The sequence below is a fragment of the Scomber scombrus genome, chromosome 12 (assembly GCF_963691925.1).
Source record: "Scomber scombrus chromosome 12, fScoSco1.1, whole genome shotgun sequence".
Classification (NCBI taxonomy): Eukaryota; Metazoa; Chordata; class Actinopteri; order Scombriformes; family Scombridae; genus Scomber; species Scomber scombrus.
The window spans coordinates 12,142,552-12,154,417 of record NC_084981.1 but is presented as its reverse complement, the minus strand read 5'-3'; the positions used below and the strand labels follow the sequence as shown (position 1 = coordinate 12,154,417).

At 38.5% G+C, this 11,866-nt stretch overlaps 1 protein-coding gene across 1 annotated transcript; it reads right to left on the bottom strand.

The window, feature by feature from the left end:
• Positions 1 to 2,173: 2,173 nt before the first annotated feature.
• Positions 2,174 to 5,056, bottom strand: agpat4 (1-acylglycerol-3-phosphate O-acyltransferase 4 (lysophosphatidic acid acyltransferase, delta)). Its single transcript, XM_062430668.1, has 8 exons — positions 4,879 to 5,056; positions 4,582 to 4,751; positions 4,323 to 4,484; positions 4,064 to 4,217; positions 3,834 to 3,936; positions 3,626 to 3,701; positions 2,949 to 3,147; positions 2,174 to 2,265 (listed from the first exon to the last, which is right to left on the bottom strand). Exons 1-8 carry the CDS (start codon positions 5,054 to 5,056, stop codon positions 2,174 to 2,176), a joined length of 1,134 nt encoding a protein of 377 aa, XP_062286652.1.
• Positions 5,057 to 11,866: the final 6,810 nt, after the last annotated feature.

Genomic DNA, 11,866 nt, shown 5'->3' with positions numbered 1-11,866 from the left:
CCAGCAATAAAGTTCATGACCTGTCAAGTAAATGTAATGAGAGAAGTGACAGAATTGAGCCATGTCCACCATAAACATATTACCTGTCAAGTAAAAGTAATGAGAGAAGTGACAGAATTGAGCCATGTCCACCATAAACATATTACAGTCTGCATGATTTATAGTAGAGGCAGCCAACTTGCCTTGAATGAAAACTAGACTTGCTCAATTACAATTAATTATTCAGCCTATTGTATAACTGAATTCAACACAGACCAATACTGATAAATACTAGTACCAAATATACAGCATAGTCAATTTAGAAAATAAAATGGGTGGAGGCCGATTCTTTTACATGTGCACACTCATGTTCCACCCCCAAATAACTAAATACATTAACAGTTCACTTATAGGCTATAATTCAGTATTGCATTTAGTCTTGGCATGGTCTTTGCTTGTCCTTGTTGAACAATAATGACGAACAAGAAAACCTATAAAATCTTTTATCTTTCTGATTATTTCGGCATTATAAATCATCCACAACTTAACACACATACAGGCAGTAGCATCATATATGTGTCGATGAACACAGGTGAGGTCAATGTGGGAAGTTGTACATACATCAAAGGGGGCAGAGGAGCCCAGCAGCAACTTTTTTATTTCCCTGAGGCCCCCCAACCAGATTAATCCAGCGTTTTTTAAAGCATTTTTGTATTGTTTTTTTTCTGTGCGACTTTGGTTGTTCAAGTCTGTTGAGGAGCAGGTTTTAACAGCAGGATCACATTTGCAAGATCAGCACCCTTGGTGTAGCAGGTAAAAAACGTACTCAGGTCAGTTGCAAGCTAACACCAGGGGTCACTATTTTTTTATATTTCTTGGCCCCCATTTCCATTTAATGTCTGCCATCAATTTACTTTTTATTGCATGTGGCCTTGTGTAGTCCTGGTGCTGAGCATGTGATAAAAGTTTAAAAATGTTACATATTTTAACACATATTTGAGCACTCCTTTCATGCTCTTATTGGTGTAGCACGTATACTACTGTTTAATACTTCATACTGTATATTACAATTTTTCATATATTATTTTCCTCCATACTTTATTAGATTATTTGTTACTGTCATTTTTATTTCTCAGACCTACATAATTTAAACCGCATAATTTTATGTTTAGATTATTTTTTTTCATCAGCATACATTGTACAGTAAAGATTTAATTCAAAGAGAGGGTTTTACACCAAGTTTGACGGTGAGGTGTTCTTTTCATCAGCTTTTTTTTTTTTACAGCCCATCAGCAAACCCTTTGGTTATAAAAAAAATAAGTGTCTGAAGGTTACAAAACATACTGGTAGTTCAGGTCAGGTCACACATGCTTAAGGTTTCATTTTTCCCTTCCTCACATACCCCTTAAGGAACTTCAGTACACCAAAAACAGAAGTATGTATATAAATAAAAAACACAACATTGAGTCAGATGTTGACTCCCTCCTCTCAACCTGCATCTAATATTTTTAATTTAGAATTGCTATCTGCTGCTTTGCCTTTTCACACTAATATCCCTGTTTTGCATTCTATTCAATAAAGTTGTCGGAAAAACACCCCAGAGAAGCTGATTGCAGAAGAGAAGTCTTTCTCTTTGACAAACCACAATGAGAACTAACCAAGCAGTGTTAGACAGTGAAAATGCTGCTTAACAGGTGCTTTCAGGGGCTTATTGAGGAAGTCTTGCCAAGTTGTTCATACATCTGGAGCACAGCCAGCTGATGCATAGACACTGGCACACAACACGCTGGTGTTCTGCTGCTCTTACAGTATTTGCACATTATTTGTACAAGTTGACTCTTGAACTCATTTTTCACTTGACTGAACTTCAATTTCAGTTTGAGATACCAGTAAAATGTTTGTCTGGTCTGTATTGAAATATTTGCATTTGATTTGAGGGGAATATTTCACCTAATTTCAAATTCCTGTTTATTTCTCCAAAGCAAGATGAACACAAGCTTGTGGTCCGGTCCAGTTATATGATCTTACATCTTGAGCTTTTGGAGCGGAGCTGCAATACGAGAACACGCTGTCTGCATTGTGCTTTGAGGCAAGTTTGCACTTGTTTATAAATCAGAGGCCTGTCAAACTGGTGCTGAGCAGTTTGCAGATAAGTAGTTGTGCAAAGAAGCTGCTCTGAGTAGGTCAGGCTCTCCTAGTTCTTGTTTCGAGGAGTCTCCTTATTCCCATAGCTTGAGCCTTTGTTAATCTCAGTCTGGCCAATCATCCAGCGAACTGCCAGTGACCCTGTGAGGGAAACACGCAGAGAATACATTTAGAATATTACTTGAGCTTAAGTCACAAAGAAGTGGTGTCAGTTTTGAGATCATGTACAGGACACGGTTATTCCCACACTAAATTGTTAATTTATCTAAAAAAGCATGAAGACATTTAATAATACGAATTTAGTTGTATGGTTAAAATCAAGCAATAAAGAAAATCAGGAGAAGCATCACTAATGTAGGCAGTGATCGGTGTAGTACATTTGCTACATATCAACTATCACACAAGTAATGTCGCTTTAAGATTGGAAGCAACCAATTTACTGTTAGAATTGAAGTGAAAATGTTGAATGATGTGATTGAGCTGTCTACTTTGAAAAGTCAGAATTTGACAATTAGACTCAAATCACAAACATGGGCCCTCATTTATGTGAAACTGTGACATGCTCCTCACGAACCCATGCTGTTAAAGAAATCATTTTTCCATTTAAAATGTCAGTGAAACTATTCACAATGATGAACGCTGCTTGTAAACACACTTAAGGGCATGCCTGAATGCTCATCCAAGAAGGGGACTTACATTTTAGTTGTCAAATCTGCTGCTTTATGGAACGTTTGGACAAAGAGGAGCTGGTTAAACTGAGGGAACGACTGTTATATACCCATTTCAGGGTGACTTCATTTTGGGGTTGAATGCATGAAACTAACCTGCAGTGCAGAGAGTCACAGAAGCTACAATGGTCAACATGGATCCAGAGCTGATGAGTTGTACCAGTAGCAGGCCCAGAGGATAGAGGAGCAGGCAAGACCAGAACAGCCAGTTGATCAAGGCCCAGGGACGGCATGGAGGGCTCACTATGGGACTAGGAAAACACCCAGTCTGTATATAGTGCTCTTGAAAGCTGTCCTGTGGATACATTCAAATGAAGATGTTTGTTTTTTTTAAATACACATTGCTGTCAAGTTCTTTAGAAAGTGTTTGGAGCCAAAATGTAACTTACTTACTTACTTATACTTTGTATAATATATTACATTAGACTGTTCAGATTAATACATTACTTAAAGTGTGTGACCAGAAAAGTAATGACAGAAGCTACAGAACTGAGCTAAATCTACCAAAAATATGTGATAGTCCAGGGTCTATTTTAAAGTGGAGGTCCACCTCAAGAACCAGCTCTGCTAAAATCCTACTTATATCCACCAAACTCTTCATAAAATAAGATAGTAGCACTCAGAGAAAGGAGCACAGGCACTATTCCTCACAGCAAATGCCACATATTTGATAAGTCTGGCTACTATTCAGGCTGTTGGGATCAAAGTGGCTAACCTCCCCCACAGAAACCTTGTAACCAATCCAAAACTTCTACTTTCAACACACTTCTAACCTTTTCCTGGTAGAGTTTGTGGAGCCAAGCAGCACACTCTGCCTCATCCTCTGGGATCAACTCTAGAGGGATTCTCCTGCAAACAAGAAGGGAATTCAGATCTCTCAGATAAACAATGAAGAAAAAAAACACAACAAATGCTAACAAAACAGGATATGAAATGTTGCAGGTGCTGCAGCCGTCCTCACAGAAAAATATGTTTCTATACCTCACATATAAATCAGCGTGATATTTCTTCCCTTTAAGAATTCCAAGCAAGGTTGGCATTTCGTTGTTTCTGAAGTTCAGCGTGGAGTCATATACAGCTGCAACTACACAAGAGAAGATAGAGGAGCAATTACCGGACACTTGATTTGCAAATCAGGGGCTTTTCCCTCTCAAAGACACCCAGCACACCACATCTGATATTTACTGGTAGCCATGGAAACAATAACTAACCAGTTCCCCTGAGGTTTTGGACAGTGATCCAGAATCCTTTGGTCCTGGGCAAAAGATGGTACTTCAGCTTGGGTAAACCTTTGCTCTCTGCCACCTGCATGCTGATCTCATGCTTCTGTGGTGTGAAGCGTGTTCCCTCACAGTAAAGCAAGAACTATCCCAAGGAAATTAGATTAGTTCATTACCAGTGACATCCTGTAGTGATCTCTGTGTTATCACTCTCTCTGTTATCTTGACTTTAAAACAGGGTGAAACCTACCCAGAATTTTTCTGGATAATCTTGCAGGTTCTGGAGACTCTGAGCCACCGTCTTTCGGTCCTCCTCCCACTTTCTCTTGCAGAAAACAATCTCCAGGAAGTACCACATCCAACCAATTATTGGTACATAAGCCAGCTCTTTTTTGGCCAATACTTTTGAACTCTGGAAAAACATCAAAATTAAAGTTATATTTACTAATGGATGGCACTAAATACAAATAAACATAGGGTTGTTTTTTTTCTGGGACACTTTCTCTTACCCCAAGAACTCCAAATCTCTCACAGAAGGTCCAGCCACACAGGAAGTCTATCTCAAAATTGTGATTGAGAACCACAATTGCATTTTCATTTCCATACAATGGATAACTCTTTGGGTCTGTGTAGAGCGAGCACTCTGTTCCAGACCACCACTCCAGGACTGCTACCATCTCTGAGGATCATGAAAACAAGTATGTATTTTGTGATCACTGACATAACTTTTGTTCTTGCCAGCAGCAGAACAAACTGTACTAACAACAGACTTCATATATGTGGCAGAGAGTAAGAACAGTACTTACGGCTACTGACGCAGTAGGCCAGTCTGCAGTTGACCTTACGGGCCAGCTGCTTACTGACCAACCACAGAGGTAAAGTGCAGAACTGCAGTAGGTTTACAATGAGGCCGCTGAACAGGAACACATAGCAGATGATCAGGTGGCTCAAGAAATGGGATTTCAGCCGTTCCAGGAGGCTCATATTGTCCTGTAAAAGTTGCACAACTTTAACAACCAACCTCTCTCATACACGCCTCATTTGAGACAGCATATTTCATCACTCAGCGCATACAAACATAGCTATCAGCTAGTGTTGCCCAGTGTGGGGACAGCACTCACCCTGCTCTGTACATAAAGGTTTTCTTTGATTGGACTCCTGAATGGAGCCTTTGAGCTAGAATGACCATAAACTACCAGTCACAGGGCAAACGTTTGCTCCTAACAGCACGCATGACTTTTTTCACAGATATGAGAGACCATCTCTCAACTATTCGTTGACCATCCCATACTTACATGCTGTCGTTTTGTCAGAGTATTTCCTAAAAGTCAAGGTATTATCAATTTACATCCATGCTTTGTGTTATTGGATCTGAAAGGTCAGGTCATCATGCAGTTTCCCATTTCAGTTATTACACAGCATTATCCTTATTAACCATCAAACTGTTTTTATGTTAAAATACTGGTCTGCAAATATGCAAAATAAGTGGCAACACGCACACACACACACACACACACACACACACACACACACACACACACACACACACACACACACACACACACACAAAAACCTTTAATCCTAAAATGAATGATTTACATTAAAAGGACTATTTGTCCCCATATGGTAGGCAAGTCCCCACATGACTTTAAATATACTGAAGTCCCCACATCACGAGGAATACCTAGAGGGACACATACTAAGACATTTAAGACTTATAGGCCTAGCAGTATTTAGATGTAGGTGGTAAGATTAGATGGAGTTACAGCTAAACAAATCATAAATATGATTAATATTATTTCTACAGACTGATGGGTCAATAAAAGGTCATTTTATTATTCATCTTGTCTATAACAAACATAAAAGACAGATGCACACCTTTAGTTTGATTTAAAACACTTTTACATTTACCTTTTTCTGCCCTTCCTCAGAGACCTTCAGTTTTTTAACAATGGGAAAGAAAACAGTTTACTCTATGTCCATGCCACTTGAAGGTCCTGTCCTTTAGATTAGAATATGAATCCACTGTTAACAGAAAACTTCCCGGTGTAATTGCCACACCCATCTCAAAACCACGCCTGGAACCGATGGAGAGTGCCGGGTGAACGAAACCATTTACGAAGATCGTTTATTCTCGGCAGGACCGCAGTCTCAAGTCACTTTCATACCATGATGACCAATGTGACAAATCAGTCTCAACAACAGAGCCTCAAAAGCAACAGCTCATTTCACCTCAGGGTATGCTCTGTGGGTCAATGTGATCCAAGTAAACCACTACACGAAATATATGGTCTGCAACAGGATGCCATGATAAATCTCTGATGATGCTGTTACAAGCCTGGTCCCGAAATAGTGAATGAGTAAGACCTCCTACTCTTTTCTCTTCCTCTCAGTCGGTCCCTTTATATTTGGTAACAGGAAAGGCACGAGGATGGCAAATTGGGAGTGGGACATATGGGCAGTGGCCTGTTCCTATTTAATTTAATAAAGTATATTGGCAATAATGAATGTAACTTCTGCATGAGCAAAAAGTCACTTTGTGTAATGTGGTCTCAGTTTGAATGACCACGACTACACATCAGCGTCGTCTTTCCTTCACAGCTGGGATAAACAGATCTTAACATTGGTGAACAGCGACCCCCGCTGGTTATGTTTTGTCATTGGACCTTTATTGGCATCTCACCACAGCTCTATACTTTTCAGTGTCAAGTGCAACTGTGACTCCTGGGCTTGGTGAAAAGGCAGTATGAATGCACAAGGAATGGAAAAAAAGAAATACACTCAGTAATTAATCAAAATGACAGGATTTGGTTATTAAGGTCTGTAAGGTTAAGAGGTTAAGGGGATAAAACATTTTGCACCTAAACACATAAATAATAATTATTAATAATACAAAAAAAAATAGTTTGGGTTTTTTTTAAATAGAGGTTGGTAGGCTACTTCTAAGAATTATGTCTTCCAAAACTACAAAGCACATCCCATTTTCAGTCACTTCTCTACTAGACTCACTAGCCTGTTTAACACTTCCTTTTAAAATTCCTCTCAAAGGCTTGGTTTAAATTAAATATTGCACTCTTGCTTAACTGATGACACTTAACCCAGAATGCCATATATTTCATGGCTGCATCATATCTCAAATGGAAACATTATATGTATATCTTGTGCAAGATTTGTTACACTATTTATTAAAACCATGTCAATGTAAAAAAAAAAAAAAAAATTCAGAAAGCTTTGACTCTTGTGTTACTTTGTTTTATATTTATAAAACAAATTTTTTGGATATGAAGTACATTTTGATAAAAGAAATATGAGATGAAGTAAACAAGTAACATAAGCAGGCTAAACAATAGATATCCCAAGAGGCATAACAAACGTCATATTCAATTGAGTCAAACTCCAGGCCATCACAGAAACAAAAATGCTGGATTAGAGACTTTCTCCTCTCACACAAAATAATACCAGTTTGTAGCTGACAGTAGAACAGAGTAGACGTGGAAAAAGCTACTCTCATCATCACAATCACAAACTATTCAAAGTAAGGGTGGACCCCAGGACATCAGCTGTCAGAGGAATATCTCACAATTTCCTCCTCCCAACACTAGAGGGAAATAAAGATGCATTGAGCACAGCTCCCTTAGATGATGTTGATGAAAACAAAAAAACAATAAATATCCCTGCACACAAATAACAAAGCAGTCTAGCCTTTTTATAGTGCATACACAAATGATCTATGTTGTTAGTAAAGATGATATGTTACCTCATGGAGCCTTCAAACCAAGTCAAACATTTTTTGCAACATAGAGACCCCTAAAAAAAGGTTATGGGGTTCTGTGACCATTCCACCTTGGGGGTTGCTGAGAAGTGTTTCTAAGCTCTCTTTTTACAGGTCCCATAATGCTTCGGCCCTCACTGCCTTTACGACCAAATAACCTTGAAGAGAGGACATGCATGTCTGAAGAGGTCCAAACATACAGTGATGTAGCTCAGGAAGCTCTTTATGTTCAAATACCAAAGACAGGGAGTGTGAAGGGTCTCAGGGGGATAATAACATAGAGTTCAGTAAGTATATTGTGTGCAAGTACTCTTTGTAACTTCAGAAGTGATGAAGCACTGCAAGTTTTACACTGTGAACTGAACTGAGAAACTAGAGTTAGAGTTTCAGTACATGTGTTAACTATTTCAAATCCCAAAGCACCTTTACAAAGCTGCCAAAGTCAACACTGATCTATCTGAATAACTTTAAGACACCCATTTGACAAATACTTCAGAGTGAATCAGATTAGTCAAAGATAATCATTTCTACAGCCAAGTGAAATGCTGATTAAACGTGGATTTTCTTTATCCAAATATTACTTTGGACAACCTCCTGTTGAAACAGGATGCAAATAATGATGATGATGATGTAGAATGTAATCTACTGTGAGTGCAAAGGGGAGGATAGATAAATGATACCATTTGCATTCAGTTTACTCAGGCCAGGTCATCACCTTGATTTTACTGTTTCCTTTAAGAAAGGGGAAATACTGGCATCATAGGCAAAGGTAAAAGGACAGAGATTAACTAGACAGTGAATGCCTCAGGTATATCTTAACAAACTGTATAGACTGTAATACTATTTAAGGGTGTAATCCACCTTTATAACTATTCATATGGTATTTATTCCAGCATTATTCACACTGCCTGCACTCTTGCACTATTTGTACCACAACACTGTATATTAGTACATAGCAAATATCTGACCTACATGTCTTTGTTTGTAAATCTGTTTGCTGCACTGTGTGTAAGAGCTACTGTCAACCAGAGTCAAATTCCTTATATGTGTCATCATACTTGGCCAATACAGTTGATTCTGATAAAAGTAACAATGTGTTATTTCTTCTTTTAAGTACATACATACAATCAGCAGGAATACGTGTTATAGTATGTTGAGTAAAGCTCTTTGTATTGTCACTGACAGAGAATCATTTGTGCAGAATCAGGGAGCACACGCATCCATTTCCTTGCAATAAAATATAAGTAGGTCCAAGGTTAATAGCCTCAATATTAAAAAGAAAACTTATAAGTGCATGTAACCAAAATAAACAGACCCAGCCATCCAATATCTGACTGTTGTATAAGTGTACTCTAAGAACTGCCTATACTGAAACACTGCAGGACACAGTTGAAGCACAAGAGGAAAGGAGAACGACTGTTAAATGGAAAATGTAAATCACAGTTAAAACATACAATACGTCTTGAAAATTGGTTGTTGAACTGAGAAGACTAACCATCATTATGCTTGCTACTCAAGTGGATAGCTGGGAAGGAGAGTACCTCATTCACATTTCACTGACTCTTTAGTGGAAAAGTGCAGTTGATATGAGGTTTGCTGGAATTAAAGATTTGTTGCAGGGGCACCTCACCACAAGAAGTTACCCTGTTCCAAGAAATGTCCGATTTCATTAAATGAGTTATGTGTTACTGCTAAAGTTGCCCTTCTAGGGCCCTCCTTTGGTACTGCAGGCAGTAGGATTCCATATAAGAGCAATGTCGTGAGTTCGAGTGTGGCTCTTGACATTTGTTGCATGACATCCCTCTACTCTTATTTATTGTGCGCTTTTAAATCAAGCAGAGAGGTCATAAAAATAATTTTAAAAAGCTTCCTTGCTAGATCAAACTAAAGACCAGATGTAATGAAGCTGGACTACATGCTTCTTTGACATGTGGTAAAGCCGGCCAACTCAGCACCAAAACATCCGCTTTCATCTTTAAGATCTCTCGGCTGTCACCATATTAAGGGAATGGAACACATTTTTAATAGCTGAGGTTTGTTCCCTTTATTTATTTATTTAGTTATTTAGTGAAATGAATTAGTTACTCCCCTTTAAAAATCAGTGGTTACAGCTGACATTTTTCAGTCAAGATGGAATCAGGTTGAAGCATCAGGCCAAAGCCAATAGCTTTCAGCCCGAGAGAACTATACTTTTGGCTCAGCAACACAGTGTGATTTGGATGAGCATGCTGTCTAAAGAATGCACAGAGGATTAAGTGAAATCACTGCATAAGTGTGATTTATTAGCCATTCTGCATCAACAGACTGTGACTGGCTTCTCACTCCTTTTAACTGAAACAAATTAACACTCATTCGACCCCTCTGCATAGCTCTTGAAAATAGGAATATAGGTCAATCGGCGGAGGTTTCTCAACCATCGCTAAGAGGGTTTGGGTTTCACTGTGAGAAATCCTACGTGCATATTGCTCAAAATGCAGTCGATTTATTTATTATAGTACAATTTGTGGTTTATAAACAGATGTGTGGCTCAATAACCGATATCCAGGTAATAGTAAAACCTGATTTGAAAGTATGAGGAAAAGAGTTTAGTCACATACATGGCACAAATTATTTGTGCAGACGTCCTAGTCAGCTGCATTAGTTGGTATTCTGATTGGAAAACTGCTGTGACTAACTACATTTGTGCAGATGGCCTAAATACATCAGGAAGGACCCGAAAATGGAAAAAGCTGCATTCATTCAGGTTTTGTGCAAGCTTTGGTAAATAGGGCACAAAATCTGATTAAGTTATTTTTGATGACTACATGTTGGAATGTCATGAAAGGAGATGATGTGCTTAGATTTTCTAAATGCAGGCTGTTAGACATACAGGAAAAAAGTACAAATCAGAGAAATTGACAACATACCCTGGGGCCTATACTTTATTTGACACAGTGTATATGTGCAGTAAGCCAGTAATGAGATCCTGATGTATGCAGTCTGTTTGTAACCATGGGCCCCACTGACACATCCGACTGTCAGTGAAACACTGGGAGGTTTTTGTGGAGACACCTGCTTCGCTGGGGCCCATGCATTAGGGCCTGACTCAAGTGCCAAAACGCACTGGCCTGAGTGAAGTTATTTGATGTAATGCCATCACCAAGGTGAATCAGATTTAAATACTGCATGGTTATGCAATTACATGTCCTCTTTTTCAACTTTTACTCCTGCCTCCGTTGACAGATGTCAGAATTGGAATGAGGAATGAGAAGGGGATTCAACATGAGGTCTCATGTGCATATGTGTTCTGGATGTTGGTCACAGCACATGTATGAGAGCAACAGTTTGCGGTGTCAATGTAATGTATCCAAATGAGAATACCATAATATTTTTTAATGTTCCTGCAATGCTAATCTAGGGTGCAAAATGTGATAGTGTAGTTGCAGTAGTTCAGAGGGCAGTAGCAGGAAAAGTTCCTCCTGATGGAAGTGAGCAGCATCCTGTATAGAAAACATACGCAAGCCAATCCAAACACAGAGTATTTTGTTGATAATACCTGAGGATATCTGGTTTTTAAATGGCTTAAGGGATGTGTCTGGATTTTCCAGTTTGGAAAGTCATGCCGGTCTTAGCTGGCTGGAAACATACTTCGTGGCAAGAGAGTTGTAAAGCATGAATTTAGCTTGTCTTGCAATTTGACCATAATTTTTATACATTATATGAATATAATGTAGAATGATGAGTTGTTGTCAGAATGACTGGTGGTTGAAAGTAACTACATTTACTCACCTATTGTACAATTTTTGTGGCACATGTCGTTTACGAGTATTTACTGGCATTTCATTAGCAGATTAAAATTAAACATAACTTATTATATGATCTACTTATTATGCATATTTACAAGTTAAACTATATAACAGTATCTAAAATATTATATCAACTACATCTTAAAATGTTGCTTAAAATTCATTCTGCATAATCAGTAGTTTTATCTTTGATATTTTAGAGAATTGATACTTTAAAAAGGTGACTGGTCCTTTGTT